Below are 17941 nucleotides of genomic sequence, written 5' to 3' on the forward strand. Positions count from 1 at the left end.
TTTACTTTCAGTTACTTTTATTTAAATATTTTTTAAAATGGACCTAAAGTTCTCATTGGATTATTCTTTTATTAAACATCATTACATTAAGAGTATTAGTGAATAGAAGTCACCACCAAAGGGATTGGCCATATAAGGTTTCCAGTTTTCTAACTGGGTATTAAACATATCTATGGTTAGTTAGAATGGATAAAGTTTTAAATCTTTTGGTTAGCCTCACTGTCTCTCAATTTACTCACCAATTATTTATCAATTGCCTAGTATATGCCAAGCACTATTTTAGGAACTATCATGAAATAAAATACACAAAGATTCCTGCCTCATGGAGCTGGCATTCTAATAGAGAGAGACAAAAAAAAACAATAGCTAGATTAAATAAGTAATTATATAGTAAGTTTGAAGATGAAAAGTGCTTTGGGGAAAAAAAACAGCAAGGTAGGGGAGCTCTCGAATGCTGAGGGACAGGTAATGTGTATAACAATTTAAGATGGAAGGCTCAGAATAGGCCTTATTAAGAAAATGACATTCAGTAAAGACTTAAAGAAGGTGAGAGAGTTAATCATGCTGAGATCTGGGGGAAGAGTTTTCATAGCATAGAGAACATAAAATGCAAAGGCCCTAAAGCAAGAGTGTGATTGGTGTATTTCAAGAATAGCCAAGGAGGTCAGTGTGGCTGGGAAAGAATAGCAAAAGATATCAGAGAGGAAAGGGCCTTGTATGTTGGGACTTATAGGGCAGGTGAGTGCTTATACTTTCAGTGAAATGGGGATTTGAGCAGAGGAGTGACAAGATGTCACTTCAGTTTTAAAAGGATCCCTTTGGCTGCTATGTTGAGAATTAACAAAAGGAGAGAAGGAAGTAAGCAGGGAGTCTTGTTGTGATGGTCTTGGTGAGAGATGATGGGGATTTGTTCAAGGGAGTAGCAGTGGAAAGAGTGAGAAGTGGAAAGATTCTAAATATATTTTCAGGGCAGAGCCAAGAGGATTTCCTGATTGGTTATGAGGTATTAATGGGGGAGTCAAGGATGCCTTCAAGGACTTTGGCATGAAAAATTGGAAGGATGAGGGAAGGAGGCCAACTTTTCTTTAAAAAGGTAATATGGAAGGAATAAACCGGGAATGTAGTCTTTAGAAGGTGTTTTCAAACCCAATTTGCAGAAGGAACCCCCTAAGAAGCTTTTAAAAAATCCAGATTCACAGGCTTCATCCCTGGAGATTCTGACTCAGTAGGTCTAGGATAGACCCTTGATATGTCTTTTGTCTTTTTTCCCCCAAGTTACTGTGGTTATTTTTGATGCTTCCAGTCAAGGACTGGCATTTGATTTGTAGTAGAAGGATAATTGTATAATATCCTATAGTGTCCCTGCACAAGTTAGGCCTCAGTTTTGCCTTTTGTGCTTATTGTATGGCCCTGGTACTGAAGCCTCCCAACAAGAGTTAGTGAAGCGGGAAAGTGCCCAAAAGAGGTATGTTGGATGTCAGAGAAAACACAATCTAGTTGCTTCTCGAAGTGTTTCCACACTGGACTTTGACTCTCATTTCTTGGGAATTATTAAGATAGTCCATAAACCTCTGATAATTGTTGAACTTGTCCCAGATATGGTTTTCTCTCTTCAAAACACTGATTTGTCTATTTACTGATGACTACATTTTAATCCAATAATGAGGCTACTGTAAAAGTAAATAAATCTCTTCACAGAGTTTCTAAAGATTTTATCTCTTTATGTGTAGCTATTATATCATGCTACATAGGTAGCATAATTTTGTGGAAAGAGAACTGGTAGTCTTTTGCTTAAAACTTTTTTTATTGCCACTCATAGTAAGAAATATATTTTATATTGTGACCCAATATGTAGCATATGAAGTTGTATGTGTGTGTTCATGGATTGATTTATGGAAATGAGGAGGGGAGAGACATATATTACTGAAAAAAGGCTTCATGAAACAAGTTTCCCTTACTACCTGAATTCATATATTTTCCACTGAGTCTAGTCTAATGTATTCTATTTTGATCTATTTTCACTTCTCAGAGAATGCTAGTCATATTCCATTGAATTAATTTTATGACACACTAATGGGTTATAATATGAAAAATAATGCTATAGAAGGCATCCATTGCAGATGCAGCTGTGCTGCTATTTTTCCATTTGACCTATGAACTTTTCACTAGATGGTCATAGACTTTTTTCTAGTATTAAAATTTCATTAGTCTATCGGTTATAGTATGATACCACCAAACTAATGAAATTTTAAAATTGGCAAGGGAAATACATTTTCTTTGACCAAAGTATGATAAGCAACTGTCCTCAGCAAACAAGATGTATAAAACCATAGGTAGAAAACTAGGCATTTTCTCTTTGTAGTGGAGATATCTTCATGAAGGCCTTTGGGCTATTGTGTTTTAGAGCATTGTGTTATGCTTTATACAAAGCAGATAAAGAAGGGAATATAATTCATGTTGATTAAATACTTAAGAGTTTTCTTAAGTGTATATGAGATGAATTTCTACTCAAGATACCCAAATTATTTCCCAAATACTTATAAAATATTATGGGACACATACGTAGTCTTCTGATTTGCCTTTTGTTTTGTTTTGGTTTGGTTTTTTTGCCCATCAATAAGTCATACAATATTGTATATTGAAATGTTGAAAATAGTCATTTTAATTCTAAAGCCGTTACTAGAAAATTTGGGGGCCTTTAGGCTAATTTGGGGGAAATTTTTTCTTTTTGTGAAAGTAATTTATCTAGGCTTTTTTTTTTAACGAAACTATAAATGATAACTTTGGTTTGTCAGATTCTCAGAATAAACTAATTTTTGGAAAGTTTTTATTCAGTATTTACCTCATTCGAACTACAAGAAACACTGGATTTAAAACAAGCAAAGAAAACAATGAACTTCATTAATTATAATTCAAGACTCATTTTCTCCCTCAGTTGAAAAGAATTTTAAGCTTGTGTTAATCTACTTGGAATTGTGTGCATTTTAATATAACTTGAGCCCTGTTAGGGGTGCCTGAACAGAGTGCAAACATGTTTTGAGAGACTTAACTTAGACTTAGCTCAATTTTCATAGGCATTTCAATAGCTGTCCTTAATATCATTGTAAGAGACGATATTGAAAAACTCTTCCTCAAAATCTTATAAGTAATCAGCATTCAAGAGAAAGGTTTTAGAGAGTATTTTTAGAAATTTGATGGGAGTGAAAATCAGAAAAAGGCATCTAGAGCATTTTGCTCCACAGCAGACATGAAGCATTCTTTTTCACCTGAGAGTGATACTGCAGTGTATCATGTATTGCACAATGCCCTCTGAGGGCTGGAGAGGGTCTTTGAAGTTATCTATTGTCATTTTCTATCCAAGGCAGGGATTCCATGTTTAGCATCCTTGAGATATTACCTAGTACTTTTCTAGGTGGTATGGGATCACAAAAGTAAGATCAGTGTTAGCAGTAAAAAGACAATAATTACTATGTGAGGTCAAAGGAAGGAGATATTTCTGATTGGGTAGCTGGAGAGTATTCACAATGGAGATGGCTCAGAAGCAGAAGTTTACTTAGGAGTGACAGGTAGAATTTCACCAGAGAGAAGGCCTGGCCCAAGCAAACATGTGGAAGTTAAAAAGCACAGGGTGTGTTTGAGGAACAGGAGTCTCAGTAATAAGTAATGTTAATTGTTCTCTAAGAGCATTGCAGTTACTCCAAGCAGAGTATATTTGCAAGATAGCAGGCAAAGGTTAGGCCAGTAAATTATTTTCCTCAGTCCTAAATGAGTTAAAACTCATTAGAGCCATGCTTCATTGGGATGAAGTAGACAAGTGTCTGTGATTCAGAACAAGTTGAATAAATAGGCACCAAATGCCATGTACTTGTAACTACTTATGGCATACCTTCCGTGTAAATTGTATTTACTATTATGTTTAGTCTACGGCCATGCCACCCTGAATGCACCCAATCTCGTCTGTTATGTTTCAAAATATTTTTGTTAGTAAATATTTGCTCTAAAAAGATTCATGTCTGTTATCTATATAAAGTTTGGATTTCACATTGATAAATTTTTAAATGCAAAACAAGTGCTTTTCCTTATTACGTGTAGACACAGGGAACATGGAGGTGCTTCACCTATATGGAAGTGAGAAACAGAAGCAGCAGTGGCTTGAGCCTCTTCTTCAAGGGAGCATTGCCTCTTGCTTCTGTATGACAGGTAAGAGCAAATCAGTCACATTCTCCCATTGTGCAGCCACTCTTCCCAGTTGTTATGGAGGAACTGAAGAAATGTGGGATGTGGCTCTGCGTTTCAGGCAAATTTGCCTGTGACCAGAAATGTGAACATGTTTGTTGTGAGCCCAATTTTAATTTTTGGCATTTTTAAATGTGTAGAATAAAATTGTCCTCCCCTTTGGGAGGACACCAGATGATGTTTTCTGGTAGCCTGCTTTAGGCATTAGCAGCAGAGTAAACCTAGTTTTATAACCTTTTGACTTGCATCTAAAATTGCCATCTGTGGGTGTTTAAGATCTTTTTTACCCTAGTGTATGAAATATTGATCTTTGTGATAATTTTATATTGACACTTAAAAACTACTCAACTCTGCCATAAACCCAGAAAAATAGAACTTTCACCAGTGTTGGTCATATAGCTCAAATTATAATCATGTGGGGTAATTAAACTAGGAGCATGTTAATAAAAATGGGTTTTGGTACATTTGTACATAGGAAACAGTAATTAAGAACTCTTCAAAGGACAAAATCATTGTTTCATATTTGAGTTTAGAATTAAACTCAATTTCATCTGGCCATGATTTTGGCCAGATTTTATTGTCCTTCTGTAACATTGCATACATTTATAATAGCAAAACTGATCTCCATTTAAACCAGTAAGAGGCCTTTATTGAACACCTGCTGTATGCTGTGTTGTCTACAAAGCTCTAATTAATTACAAAATAAGGAGAGTACACACCTCCTTTTCTAAAGAAAGAGGGTCTCTAATTTTAGAAAGAGAACACATAAAATATCTTAAGGATCCATTCAAAAGAGCAGCACATTAACAAGTGCAGATTACTATGATTGAGAGCTAGCCTGTAAGTTCTAAAATGCAATGCAGTAAAGCAGTCTTGTAAAAGTGTCCTATGAAAAACTTTTTGAAGACATAAGTGTTGAGCAAGCTTTATAGAATGCAAAATAAATAGATTGGTGAAAGCATTCCTGATGGAATTTGCAAGGCACAGTTAGAAGTTGTTTAAGATACTACAGAAATAGAGTCACAGATGTCAAAAACAAATTTATGGTTACCAAGGGGGAAAGTGGGGGAAGGAGGGGTGAGATAAATTGGGAGATTGGGATTAACATATACACACTACTATATATAAAACAGATAACTACTGAGAACCTACTGTATAGCACAGGGAACTCTACTCAATACTCTGTAATGACCTATATGGGAAAAGAATCTAAAAAAGAGTAGATATATGATTCACTTTTCTGTACAGCAGAAACTAACGTGACATTGCAAATCAACTATACTCCAATAAAAATTAATTTTTACAAAAAAGATAAAAAAGAAGTTGTTTAAGATACTAAACCTATGGTGGGTAAATCTGGCTTGCAAATATGTAGTACAGATTTTCATTGTGGGAAGTAAAGTACGATATTTTTAATGCAGTTTGATGGTTGGAGAAAAGATTGAGTTGTATCCCAAGTCATATATCACTGAGGATGCCAAGAACACAATTCGGATAGTTGATCTATCTGAGTTGTTCTAAATACTTCATTTATTCATTCATTCTTCCAATGCACATTTATTGAATACCTACTATATGTAGGTTGTAGGAGAACTGGGCGAATGGGGGAAGGGTAGGAAGATGAAAAAGACAAAGATGCCTCTGTCCTCAAAGAGTTCACATTTCTTTAACTAAGTGTCTTTTGTAAACTAATGGTGTCTGCCTGCCTGTAAATTCAGCCTTTGCTTATTTATAGAGCCCGATGTAGCTTCAAGTGATGCCACAAATATTGAATGTAGCATCCTGCAAGATGGAGATAGCTATGTAATTAACGGCAAGAAATGGTGGTGCACTGGTGAGTAGTCTATTGACTCTTCATGCCAGATGCTGTGCTAGAATAATAAGATACATAGTTATTCATTTCATGACCACAGTTCTTTAAATTCTGCCTTTGAAAGCATTTTCAAATTTAGAAATAGTTGATAAAAAGAAAAGTAATTTTAAAACAATGTCTTGATTGGGTGATGTTTATTTAAGAGCAGAAAACGTGTTTTTTTTACAGTTTGTGAGAGAAAAATTTATATTAGTGCACACTATTTTTGACCATTGTCATTTCTATCAAAATTAAATTTTAATAGGGGCATATTACATGGACTATAATAATTTATATATAATTGTTTTTAAAGAGATAAGCAATCCATATTATTAAAAATAATTTACTGTGGTACATATTTTCATTGTTTAAAAATACCAAGTATTTAAGTGAAAAATAAGAGTCTTTAGACATAGAAAAATATATTATTTAGTCAACCCTCAGTAATGGACTCACATAAATGGATGAGCCCTTTAGGCAGTTATAAAAATTGAAACCTAGATGAATGTGATTGTCTGAGGATTGCTTCTAGAGTATAAATGATAAATCTAACAGGATAACCAGCTTATTGCTAAAGAAAGTTGACATCATAAAAGCAAATCACATGTTTAGAAACTTATCAGTAATATATTACAATAGCCAGAAAAGCTTTTTATGTTTTTGGTTTTTTTGGGTTTTTTTTGATTGCCAATTGTTATTCTTTCTGGAGTTTTATGAAATCTCTTACAAATTAAGAAACAAGAAAAAGAAAAAGACATTGAATTTTGCTGCATAGTTATTCAAGTACTAAAATTATACAGGGAAATTGTTCTTATATTAAAGTTTAGATAATTTAAAATAATTATAAATGCCCCTTAATTTAAATTTCTTTAATAATCTGTTTTAGATGACCTAACTTATAGTGTTTTTCTTATGTATGACTGTTACTACTATTTTCCTATATTGTTAATTTTAATTTCCCTGTTTTATGCATTTATTTTTTGTTTCCTCTTTTTCTTGGCTTCTACCCCACTCCCCTTCCCCACCCTAACCTCTTCCTTGTTATAAGTTGCCACCACAGTGTTTGAGATTTGAATTTCAGAAAAATGCAGATGTTTAATCTGAGGTAGAAGCCTCATTCATGTGTATCGAAGCAAGAGACAGAGCAGTTTTATATTTAAATGCTGAAAGTACTGGTTGGCTCTGTAGTATCTTCAGAATCGAAAGGAATCTCCTCCACATTTTGTCTTTGTCTTCTCCAGGACCCATATTTCTTGGCAACTTTCATGATGTAGTTTTTAAAAGAGTTTCCCATAAAAACATACAGGACCGGGTTGAGGCAGCTGTGAAAGAGTGCAATGCTCTCTGTTATTTGGATGGCAACATCCATACGTTTGCTCGTGTCGCAGTTGGTGATCAAGGAGTAGATGATATCTATGGCTTGGCAGAACTTGACAATGTTATAAGGCAGCTGAGTGACAAGGAAAACTATGACCACTGTGAGCAGAACTTTGAGGGGCCGAGATTTTGTAATGTTTGGCATCTTGATGAGTGTCTTTGCTGTGATGAAGTAGCACACTGCCATAATAAGAAAGGGTATTACAAATCCAATGCAGATTTCCAGCATTTGAATTGATGCTTTCATTGATGTTCCTAGGTGGTATGGGAAGATGGGAATGCACCTAGCCTTGTGATTTACTGTATAAAAGACCAGCTGAGGTATACTCAGCAAGATGGCAGCCATCCAGACACAGAAACAGATGAGCCGGCATTGTTTTCGCACTCCCGATTGACTGGGGGCTTTAGTTACTGCCCAATATCTGTCTATGCTGATACAAGCCAGAAACTGCATTCCAGAGACAAAGTTGACCGTGTACAAGGCTGAAGTGACTTTGCACATGATTTTCCCTAAAACCCACCCATGAACTGCATTAACTGCCCAAAAAGGCAGAGTGAATAGAAGGAGTAAATCTGCCACTGCCAAATTCAGGATGTACACATCTGTTTTGGTTCGCCGCTTTTTGTAATGGGCGTAAATCGCCACTATTATGGAATTGCCTGCAAGTCCAATGATGAAAGCTATTGTGAAGAAGGCAGGCAGGAAAACTTTTGCAAATTTTCTGACCTCTTCTTTTATACAGATCACTTCATACTGACTGTAGTCATGAGTGTCATTCATTTCATTTTCCTCATAATAGTAATCTGTTGACTGGTTGTGTTCCAAAGCCATGGCTCCAATCTAAATGGCAAAAAGAATACAGGATATTTATTTTAATATTGCTTAAGTAGAAACGCTTTTGATCTAGCATATGTTTTATTCTTTCACTAGAGAATAGATTGTTGCCAAACATTTGTGAGCCTGAATCTGCCACTCTTTGAAACTCTTTAATGGAAGCCACGTTGGAATATATCCCCAAGAGTAGTTTTTCATCCCTTGTTTTTACAAGTCTGTGTACAGGAGCTGGGATTTACAGAGGGAAGATAAAACTAATACCCTGGGGAATTTTATTAAGCATTAAACCCTGTAACTTTTACATATACAACTTTGTGATTCTTACACAGTATATTGACAATAAATTAAATTTTAAAATTAAAATAATTTTATTTATTTAAAATAAATATTATTTTTATTTATTTATGAATTTATTTTAAAATAAGTTAAATATATTATCTCAGCATTTTACTTAATTTTACTGGTTGGCTTTTATAAAACAAAGTCTCCTCTAGTTAGCTTCCCTCCAAAACCTGTCAGTACATGCTGATTGTAAACTACTATTTGGTAGCACTGTTGTTCCACTAGTCACCTAAGCCTTCAGCCTGTACCAACCTTGATTTATCTCTTATCTTCACCCCTGATTTCCAGTCAGCCCCTAAATTCTGATTTTACCTCCCAAATAGGTCTCAAATCTGTCTCTTCCTTTTAATCTGTGCTCCTTGACACATCCACACAATTCGACCATCATTATTACTTGGCCTATTACAATATCTTCCCAACTGGCATCCTACTGTTCTTATTCCTCCTTACCACCTCCTTGTCAAAACATTTTTGTTACTGCCATCAGAGTGCTCTCTCTCTCTCTAAAATGTCAATCCATCATTGCTGCTTATTAACTCCTCACCTGAAAGACACATCCCTTCATCTGAAAGATACAATCTAAGCTCCTTACCATGATACCCAAGGCTCCTTCCATAATGTCGTCCTACCCATGGTTCCTGCTACATCCCTCTACTGTGCACCCTGCACGGTAGACAGTAACAATACTGATTTGCCAGCGATTTTCTGGCACACACCATGATGCAGCACATGTCTGCATCATTACTCATTCTGTTCTTTTATCTGATGGACTATTTCCTGCCCTCCCCTTGAAGGGTCAGTTCCTACCCAGTTAACTTAGATGTCACCTCTCCAGGAGACTTTCCCGATCCAATAACTGTATCTGCATATCTCTCAGAGAACCGACCCCATCCTATGGAAGAAATGTTTCTCAGACTACCTTTTCCCTCTGTGCTCTAAGTTCCCTAAGACTATGACCTGTTGGATTTATGTTTATAATTAATACCTGAAGAGAGTGCCTGGCACACTCTAGGTGCCCAGCAAATATTTGTCAAACTAAAGGTTTTACCAATAGGTATAAAGCTATTACTCTAGAATGGAAAGATGATACTGCAGGAATCTCATATCTCTTCATTAAGTTATTCTACTATACTGGCTATTAACACCCTGTAATATTAAGATAAGCTTGCACAGAATTCACAAGTTTTAAAATATATATAATAATAACTTTCAGTGTTTTTATTATAGTGCTGAGTTTTGTTATGCTTTTTCCTTAGCCCTTCTGTCTCCCTTTATCCTTAAAGTTATTTGAAAAGTTCCAATCTGGAAGACTACTGTAGTCTTCATTTTCTTATATGTTAATTATTAATACGGTAGGAACTTTGTTCTTTCCTTCTGTTTTATCACACAAATCTTGAACCTGGTGATAAGGTATAATATGGCCAAACAGTATAAGATATTAAGGAAAGATATTTTAAAAGAATTAATCATACTAAAAATATGAGTAAATAAGAGTAGGAATGGAAACTATTTGCAGAAGTGATCCTTCTGGCAGAAACATAGAAACACATTTAAATGTCTTTGTAATTATCATAAGAATAAAAAAATTTAACAATAAAACAAAGCAGGAAAAAATGTTATAGCAAAACCTATTATTAACAAAATTTTATAGGCAAGTAATGGTATTAAAATAATATTTTCTTCTTGCTATATTCATATTTTTGTTTTAAGGTTAACATGTATAACTGTTTTCAAATAACTCTTTTTTGCACATGTAAACTTTTATGCATCAAGACTCCCTCTACATACATAAATATACCAAACCTTTGGGCTTAAAAGAAAATCATATACAAGTCTGAATGAAAAAAGAAGGAAAAAACCAACCTGTTTCTGTCGGCAGACAGGAGCAGTCTTGAGTGCAGAGAGTAAGATAGAATGACCTTTCTAACTCAGCATACTTTTATTTTCGTTTTATACCCCGCCTTTGTCTTACATCCAGTAAGGCTTTCAGGAAATTTAACTTTGTGAGCACTTGATCTTTTATTTTATGTATAACCATCCTGTGAACTCAAATCCAAGTTCTTAAGTGTCCTAGGTTACAAACTTGAAGGAATTCAATCTCATTTCAAAAACTACAAACCTTTCGAAGTTTCCACTTAGCCAAAGGAAACAGGAACGTGCCTGCAGCTGAGGTACTGACTGCCAAACCAAAAGAATTCACCAGAGCGCCTCAAGGCAGCTAACAAGTATTTACTTGTAGGTAGCATCTAGACAAATACTCTCTAAAATTATTTTGTCTAGGAAAGAAAACAAAAATGATTGTAACCTAGAAAGTTATCTTTGTGAAGACTAAATTATCAAAAACTAAATTCTAAGTAATCATTAGGCATTTATAGTAGAATTAAAATTTTTATACCACATCATTTTGTATTTTGCTTAAACTATGAGACTCCCCTTGGCCTCTCTGTACTCCTTATCTGTCCTTGACCACAGAGTATGCCTTTCCTCACGACTTTAAATTCTTGTGCCTTCCTGTAATCTTCTTCAATGACCAGCTACAAACTTTCAAAATCCTTCTGTCTGGAAAGGCTATCTCCGGCTATCTCCCCCTCCCCCTACTTCCAAACAAATGAAAGTTAGAGAAAGAAGAGAAATGTATGCAGATTTAACCCCTGGCCTTGACTCTCCTCACATTTGCATAACAGTTCCCTTATTTACTTTCTCTAGGCTCAGTCTCCCCCTTCAGAAGTTATTTCAGACCAATGCCATTTTTTCTACAAGCAATTGATCTAACTTTCCTGTTGATTCACAGAAAAGAGACTCTAGAGCACTGGGGCCTTCATCTTCCCACAGTATGTGTCTGGGGGTACAGCCAACTTCTCCTCCTTGTTATCCACCAGTCTTTGAGAAGAGTTATTTTGCAAATAATTAAGATAAGCCATGAGCTTAGTGCTCATGGAAGATGAGCTTGGTGCTTTGTGACCACCTAGAGGGGTGGGATAGGGAGGGTGGGAGGCAGGGAGACGTAAGAGGGAAGAGATATGGGGATATATGTATATGTATAAGTGATTCACTTTGTTATACAGCAGAAACTAACACACCATGGTAAAGCAATTATACTCCAATAAAGATGTTAAAAAAATAAATAAATAAAATAAAAATTGAAAAAAAAAAAAGAAAAACGTGCCTGGATTTGTAGTGTTAGACATTTTCCATGGTGTAAACACTCCCACCATGGCCAATTTCGGCTACCAACGTGAAGTCACTGAGGGCAAAGTTGCTAAGAGATGAGCATATCAGCCTTCCTTAGCAGACTCTAGCACAATTCTTCCAAAAGAGGCATCTCTTCTCCTTACCATGGCTGATCATTACTCTGATCTCTTGCTACTTGCTGAGGGATACTGCTCTTAAATTTATCCCTGCCCTCTCTAGACTCTCTGGTCTTTTGCCTTCTCTTACCTCTTATTCTTCTTTATCTTATGTATTTTGGGAGCAGGAGGAAGCAAACAAGCAACCTTCCACTAAATTCTTAGAATGGCCTACCCTCCATCCCTCATTGCCTCTCTGACTTATTTCCTTCTCCTCCCCTTTGCTTGCTTATTCTGCCACACCAACCTCCTTGCTGTTTTGATATGTGCTAGGCACATTCCTTCTTAGGGCTTTTGTACTAGCTCTTCTATCTGCCTGGAATGTGCTTCCTTTCAATACTTGCAAGGCTCACTCCCTCATGTCTTTCCAGTCTTTGTCCAATCACCACCTCCTCACTGAGGCAACCCCTGATTATTCTATTTAAAATACCCTTCACAAACAAAACAAATGAACAAACATAACAAAACAGAAAGAGTTATAGATACAGAGAACAAACCGATGGTTGCCAGGTGGGAGGGGGATGGGGGAGGAAAGAAATAGGTAAGGGAGATTAAGAGACTACAAACTCTTAAAAAGAGATTACAGTGTTTCCCTGGTGGTGCAGTGGTTAAGAATCTGCCTGCCAATGCAGGGGACACGGGGTTCAAGCCCTGGTCTGGGAAGATGGTCTGGGAAGATCCCACATGCCTCGAGCAACTAAGCCCACATGCCACAACTACTGAGCCTGTGCTCTAGAGCCAGAGCTCCACAACAAGAGAAGCCACAGCAATGAGAAGCCCATGGGCACCGCAACGAAGAGTAGCCCCTGCTTACCCAAAGACCCAATGCAGCCAAAAATAAATAAATAAAATAAATGTATTTTAAAAAATACATCTTTGTTGATATGTATACATTTAATATATTATTCCATAACGTGCATCAAATTTTCAAAAAAAAAAAAGGATTACAAACTTCCAGTTGCAAAATAAATGAGTCATGGGGATGAAATGTATAGTGTGAGGAATATAGCCATTAAGTAAGTAGTATCTTTGTATGTTGACATATCATAACTAGATTTATCATAGTGGTCAGTTTAAAATGTTTAGAAATATCCAGTCACTGTGTCGTGTAACAGGAACTAACATAGTGTTGTAGGTCAATTGTACTTCAAAAACAAACATTAAAAAAAAGAGATCAGATATGTGGTTGCAAGAGGCAGGTGGAAGGGGAAGGGAATTGGATGAAGGTGGTCAAAAAAGGTACAAACTTCCAGTTATAAGATACACAAGTAGTAGTAATGTACAACATAATAAATAGAATTAACACTGTTGTATGTTATATATGGAAGGTGTTAAGAGAGTAAACGCTAAGAGGTCTCATCACAAGGAAGAAAATATTTTTCTATTTCTTTCATTTTGTATCTGTGTGAGATGATGGATGTTCACCAAACTTATTGTGATAATCATTTCATGATGTATGTAAGTCAAACTTATACAGAGCTGTATGTCAGTTACATCTCAATAAAACAGAGGGCAAAAATTAAATAAATAAACTAAATACCCTTCACCTGCCTATACTCCCAATCAACCTTACCCATAGCACTTTTCATGTGCTAATGTACATCATTTATATTGTGTTTGGTGTCTAATGTATCTCGCCCTGTATTAGAATATAAGCTTCATCAGGTTAGGAACTTTTGTATGATTTGTTCATATTTAAATATATACAATAGTGCCTGGCACATAGTAGATACTCAATAAATATTTTGAATTAATAAATCTACTTTCCCTTCTGATTATTGTCCCATTTTACTTGCCCTTGATGCTGTAGTTCTTTAATGACTAATTAAATTTATGAATGAATGAATCAGTCAATCAATCAACCAATCAATCAGTGCTTAAGTAACTTATCTTCCACAGACTTATAAATTTAACAATGCAGCTGGAATTTTAGATTCAGATCTTTAGTCTTAGACGATTTCTACTTTTTCATACTATCTCTTATGCATATGTATAATTCCGTGATGTCATCTATTATAGAATTTTGATACATATTTATAGATATTTAAAAGTATCCGTCCTTTTCTTTCATTTCCTCCCCCATGTACTTTCAACCACATACTTTCTTGTAAATAGGATTCCCTTCTTGTAAATCAGTTATAAAGCTATAATCTTTACATGTTTTCAATTCGGTCATTATTTTTGCTAGCTCAAACACATACCCAGCCCTTGGGGCATAAAGGATCTCAGGATCAAGCTTCTTCTGGTAGTATATAGTGAGTCACACCTGTGTATGAAGCATGGTGAAACTAGCTCACTGACTGACATTTTCCTGTATTTTCCTCCTCAACGGAACTAGAAGAGGTGTTAATAGGGAATACTTGACAACATTTGAAAGTCAATCATAAAGCTTGGAGGATAGGAAAAGGCATCACTTACCTTAGGCAACTTTTCGGAGTATTTACTTGATGCTTCTTTAGCGCCTTTTTTTTTGTACCTCTCTTCCACTTGCCTTCCACCATAAGTTGATTCCAACTGGCTTCTCACCATAAATTGTCTCACCCTTCCTCACCGGTCCTAACATAGCAATGTCCCTTGTTCCTATAGAATCTCTCTCTCCACACCCATTTCTCATCTTCCTCTTGTAGTGCCATTTTTCTCAGTATTAGGTGCTTGGGAAGCAATCTGACTAAACTATATTTTACATTTTCACTGAAAATGTCTTCGATATTGAGATATAAATTGAGCATTATTTAATAATCTTATGATTACTCTTTAGTGTCCATACTACATATTGAATTCATATTGTATATGAGTTTTTTATTTAGCATTTTTCTTAAGCATTTTCATGTTATTCAAACTCACTATAAATGACATTTTTCATAGCTAAATAATATTTTATGTGGATTATCATAATTTGACTTACCATTCAACTGCTATAGGACTTTTTGAATGTTTCCAGTGTTTTGCTATTACAAATAATGTTATAGAGAGCATCTTCGTAGATATGGTAGGAAACTGCACTTAATCTAATCTTACTGAGGGATGTTGAAAAATGTGACTAACCATGTATAACTATCCCTTTTCTTATTACACTAAAGATAGCATTCTGTAGAATAATTTTAGAGTTCTTTCAATTAAGTGCATAGAAAACTTCCTTATTCTTTTTAGAAGGGTTCCATTATGTGGACATACCACATAATAGTCTCCTATTGATGGATATTGATTTATGCCCAATTCTTTGCAAGTATAAACAATACTACTACAGTTAATAATCTACATCTGTCAGTTCATTCAGAAGCAGCTATATCTGTAGGATAAATCCCAGAAGTTGAACTGGTGGATCAAAGGATAAACGAATCTGTAATTTTGATGGATATTGCCAAATTGTACTCCATAGGGATGGTATTACTTTGCACTTTCACCAATAATATATGGAAGTGTTTATTTCCCTAAAACGTTGCCAGTTGAATGTGTTATTCCACTACCATCTTGCTGTCTTAAATGACTTGTAACAGATTCAGTACCCTTCCCCTGCCTTTGCCAGCTATGTGTGAGATATTTTCCCTAAATTGTTATTTTTGTTTGTTTGTTTTTGTTTTTTGTGTTTTTTTTGTTTTTTTTTTTTGTGGTACGCGGGCCTCTCACTGTTGTGGCCTCTCCCGTTGCAGAGCACAGGCTCCGGACGCGCAGGCTCAGCGGCCATGGCTCACGGGCCTAGCTGCTCCACGGCATGTGAGATCTTCCCGGACCGGGGCACGAACCCGTGTCCCCTGCATCGGCAGGCAGACTCTCAACCACTGCGCCACCAGGGAAGCCCCCTTAAATTGTTTTTTGTTTTAATTTTGTTTCTTACTGTACAATAATTTTATACAGATAAACCAGTCAACCTTTTTCCTTTGATTTCTTTATTTTTTTTGGCTGCGTGCAGGGATTGAAGCCAGGGCCTTGGCAGTGAGAGATCAGAGTCCTAACCACTGGACTGCCAGGGAATTCCCACATTTATTTTTGAGGCTTAAAATTTCTTTCCCATCCAGAGATTTCATAGATACTAAATTGTTTTTTCTCTTAGTTTTTTTAATGTCTTTTTAAAAAATAAATTTATTTATTTATTTTTGGTTGCATTCGGTCTTCGTTGCTGTGAGCGGGCTTCTCACTGCAGTGGCTTCTCTTTTTATGGCGCACGGGCTCTAGGCTTGTGGGCTTCAGTAGTTGTGGCTCGCAGGCCTTAGAGCACAGGCTCAGTAGTTGTGGCACACAGGCTTTGTTGCTCCGCAGCATGTGGGATCTTCCCGGACCAGGGTTTGAACCCGTGTCCCATGCATTGGCAGGCAGATTCTAAACCACTGCGCCACCAGGGAAGCCCTTTAATGTCTTGATTATTTAAATTATTTTAAAATTTTCAATTCTGATCTATTTGGACCTGATTTTGATCCAAATATATTTTGTAATAGTGACAGCATGTAACATTTATTGAATACTTATTAAACGTAAACCTTCCTAGCAGTACAGTAAGTGAATTTCAAAGGTTGTTTCCCCTATTAATAATAGCACATATCCCAAGGGCACACATGAAATTGTTTTTTTCCTTAACCGAATGATAAACTTTTTCTTTTTTTAACAAGTGGAAATTTCATTGTAAAATGTTACTTAACTCATATTGGTTTTTTATTCGTATTTGAATTAAAGCTAAGTATTAATATTAATGCTAAGACCAAATGAAGTTTAAGTATTTCACCTCAGAAGTTCAATGTTGGTAGAAGAAATAACCTTGAGACTTTGTACATGGCTAACTGTACTTCATATTATATTATTGTTTATATCACTTTTTTTTATTGTTACAGACCATATCCATACCCAATAGTCATGTTTTTCTCTACCTGTCATCTTTCCTTGTGTTAGAGAATGATTTTGTTTGATAACCATGTGGTTGTAAGAGCCTGTGAAATTAAAACTCAACAGCAAATATCAGTAAAATGTCCTTTTCAGCCTGACTTAATCCTGGCACTTGAACAGTCTTTAAATACCACAGAGTCTGGATTAAAAACAAAATTATTTTATCTATGCCATCTGTTTTCATTCATGAAGGCTTGTTACACAGCAGATATATTTAGATGTTTTCTGGTCTGTTCATATTTCCTTTAATGTATTTTATTTATGACATTTGGTATCCTGTTCATTAACTAAAATAACATGAGAGCAAAAGCTCCCTTTAGAAGAAGGACATTTCTGTTGCTGCACCTGCCAAATTATGCTTGTAGCTAAGATGAGATGATATATTTGTGAGAGAGTTTTCCCATTTTCTGAAACATCAAGATTAAATCAAAATATTTCAAAATTTACAGCTTATATATTCACCCTTACTTCCTCTACTTAATGACCCCAAAAAGGAGAGCCAATTTAGAAGTTTTATCTTTTTAGAATCTGAATTGTTTTCCATATTAAATTGAGCAAAGCAGAATTAAAGAATTATTTGCCTTGTTTCTTGAGTTTCTTCAAAATTTACCTGATATCTGAAATCTGTTGGGCACTTACATAAAGCTGTGGCAACAATTTTTTATGATAGAAAGAGCAAGAAAAGAAATACTATTGGGAAATATTAGAGAGAAATATAGAATTGGAAAAAAGATGGCTTTTGGTTAGGGTTTGAGAGAATTGTAGAGAAGATTTTACTTTTGAAGGATTCAGCTTCTGTTTATCTAGAATTAAAATCCATGAAACCTTAAAAGATTTACCCAAAATGTTATTGATTACCAGGATAGAAAGTAGACAAAGAAAAGATCTGTAATGAAAATGAACCCCAAGTCATACCATTATGTCCTAATCTGATTTTCAGAAGTACACCCACCAAGGAGACAATGTGTTATATGGGGCAAGTGGCCTGACTCTTCAGCCTAAGGGCCTCAAGTCTTCCTATGAGTAAAAGCTCAAAAACCCCAAGTAGAAAAATATCCAGTTGAAAAATTAAAAGTA

The 17941-nt window shown here is 35.6% G+C and overlaps 2 protein-coding genes across 7 annotated transcripts in view; one reads left to right on the plus strand and one right to left on the minus strand.

The window, feature by feature from the left end:
• ACAD11 (acyl-CoA dehydrogenase family member 11) overlaps positions 1 to 17941 on the plus strand; it is a 115984-nt gene that overhangs the window by 46170 nt on the left and 51873 nt on the right. For all 5 annotated transcript variants that reach the window (XR_003679737.2, XM_024131892.3, XM_024131893.3 and 2 more), the window contains 2 exons: positions 4093 to 4200; positions 5972 to 6070. Coding sequence is in view for 4 of the 5 variants with exons in the window: in XM_024131892.3 (XP_023987660.1) it covers positions 4093 to 4200; positions 5972 to 6070 (207 nt within the window). In the remaining variant the exon portion in view is untranslated. The remainder of the gene's footprint in view (positions 1 to 4092; positions 4201 to 5971; positions 6071 to 17941) is intronic.
• ACKR4 (atypical chemokine receptor 4) lies at positions 6080 to 11339 on the minus strand. Of its 2 annotated transcripts, none has more exons than XM_055089652.1 (2): positions 10762 to 11339; positions 6080 to 8306 (listed from the first exon to the last, which is right to left on the minus strand). In XM_055089652.1, the coding sequence occupies exon 2, from the start codon at positions 8295 to 8297 to the stop codon at positions 7245 to 7247; it is 1053 nt and encodes a 350-aa protein (XP_054945627.1). In that variant the 5' UTR covers positions 8298 to 8306; positions 10762 to 11339; the 3' UTR covers positions 6080 to 7244. The 2 variants fall into 2 exon arrangements, with proteins under 2 accessions (XP_054945627.1, XP_007119497.2); XM_007119435.4 differs by having other exon boundaries at positions 10506 to 11339.

The sequence above is a fragment of the Physeter macrocephalus genome, chromosome 1 (assembly GCF_002837175.3).
Source record: "Physeter macrocephalus isolate SW-GA chromosome 1, ASM283717v5, whole genome shotgun sequence".
NCBI lineage: Eukaryota > Metazoa > Chordata > Mammalia > Artiodactyla > Physeteridae > Physeter > Physeter macrocephalus.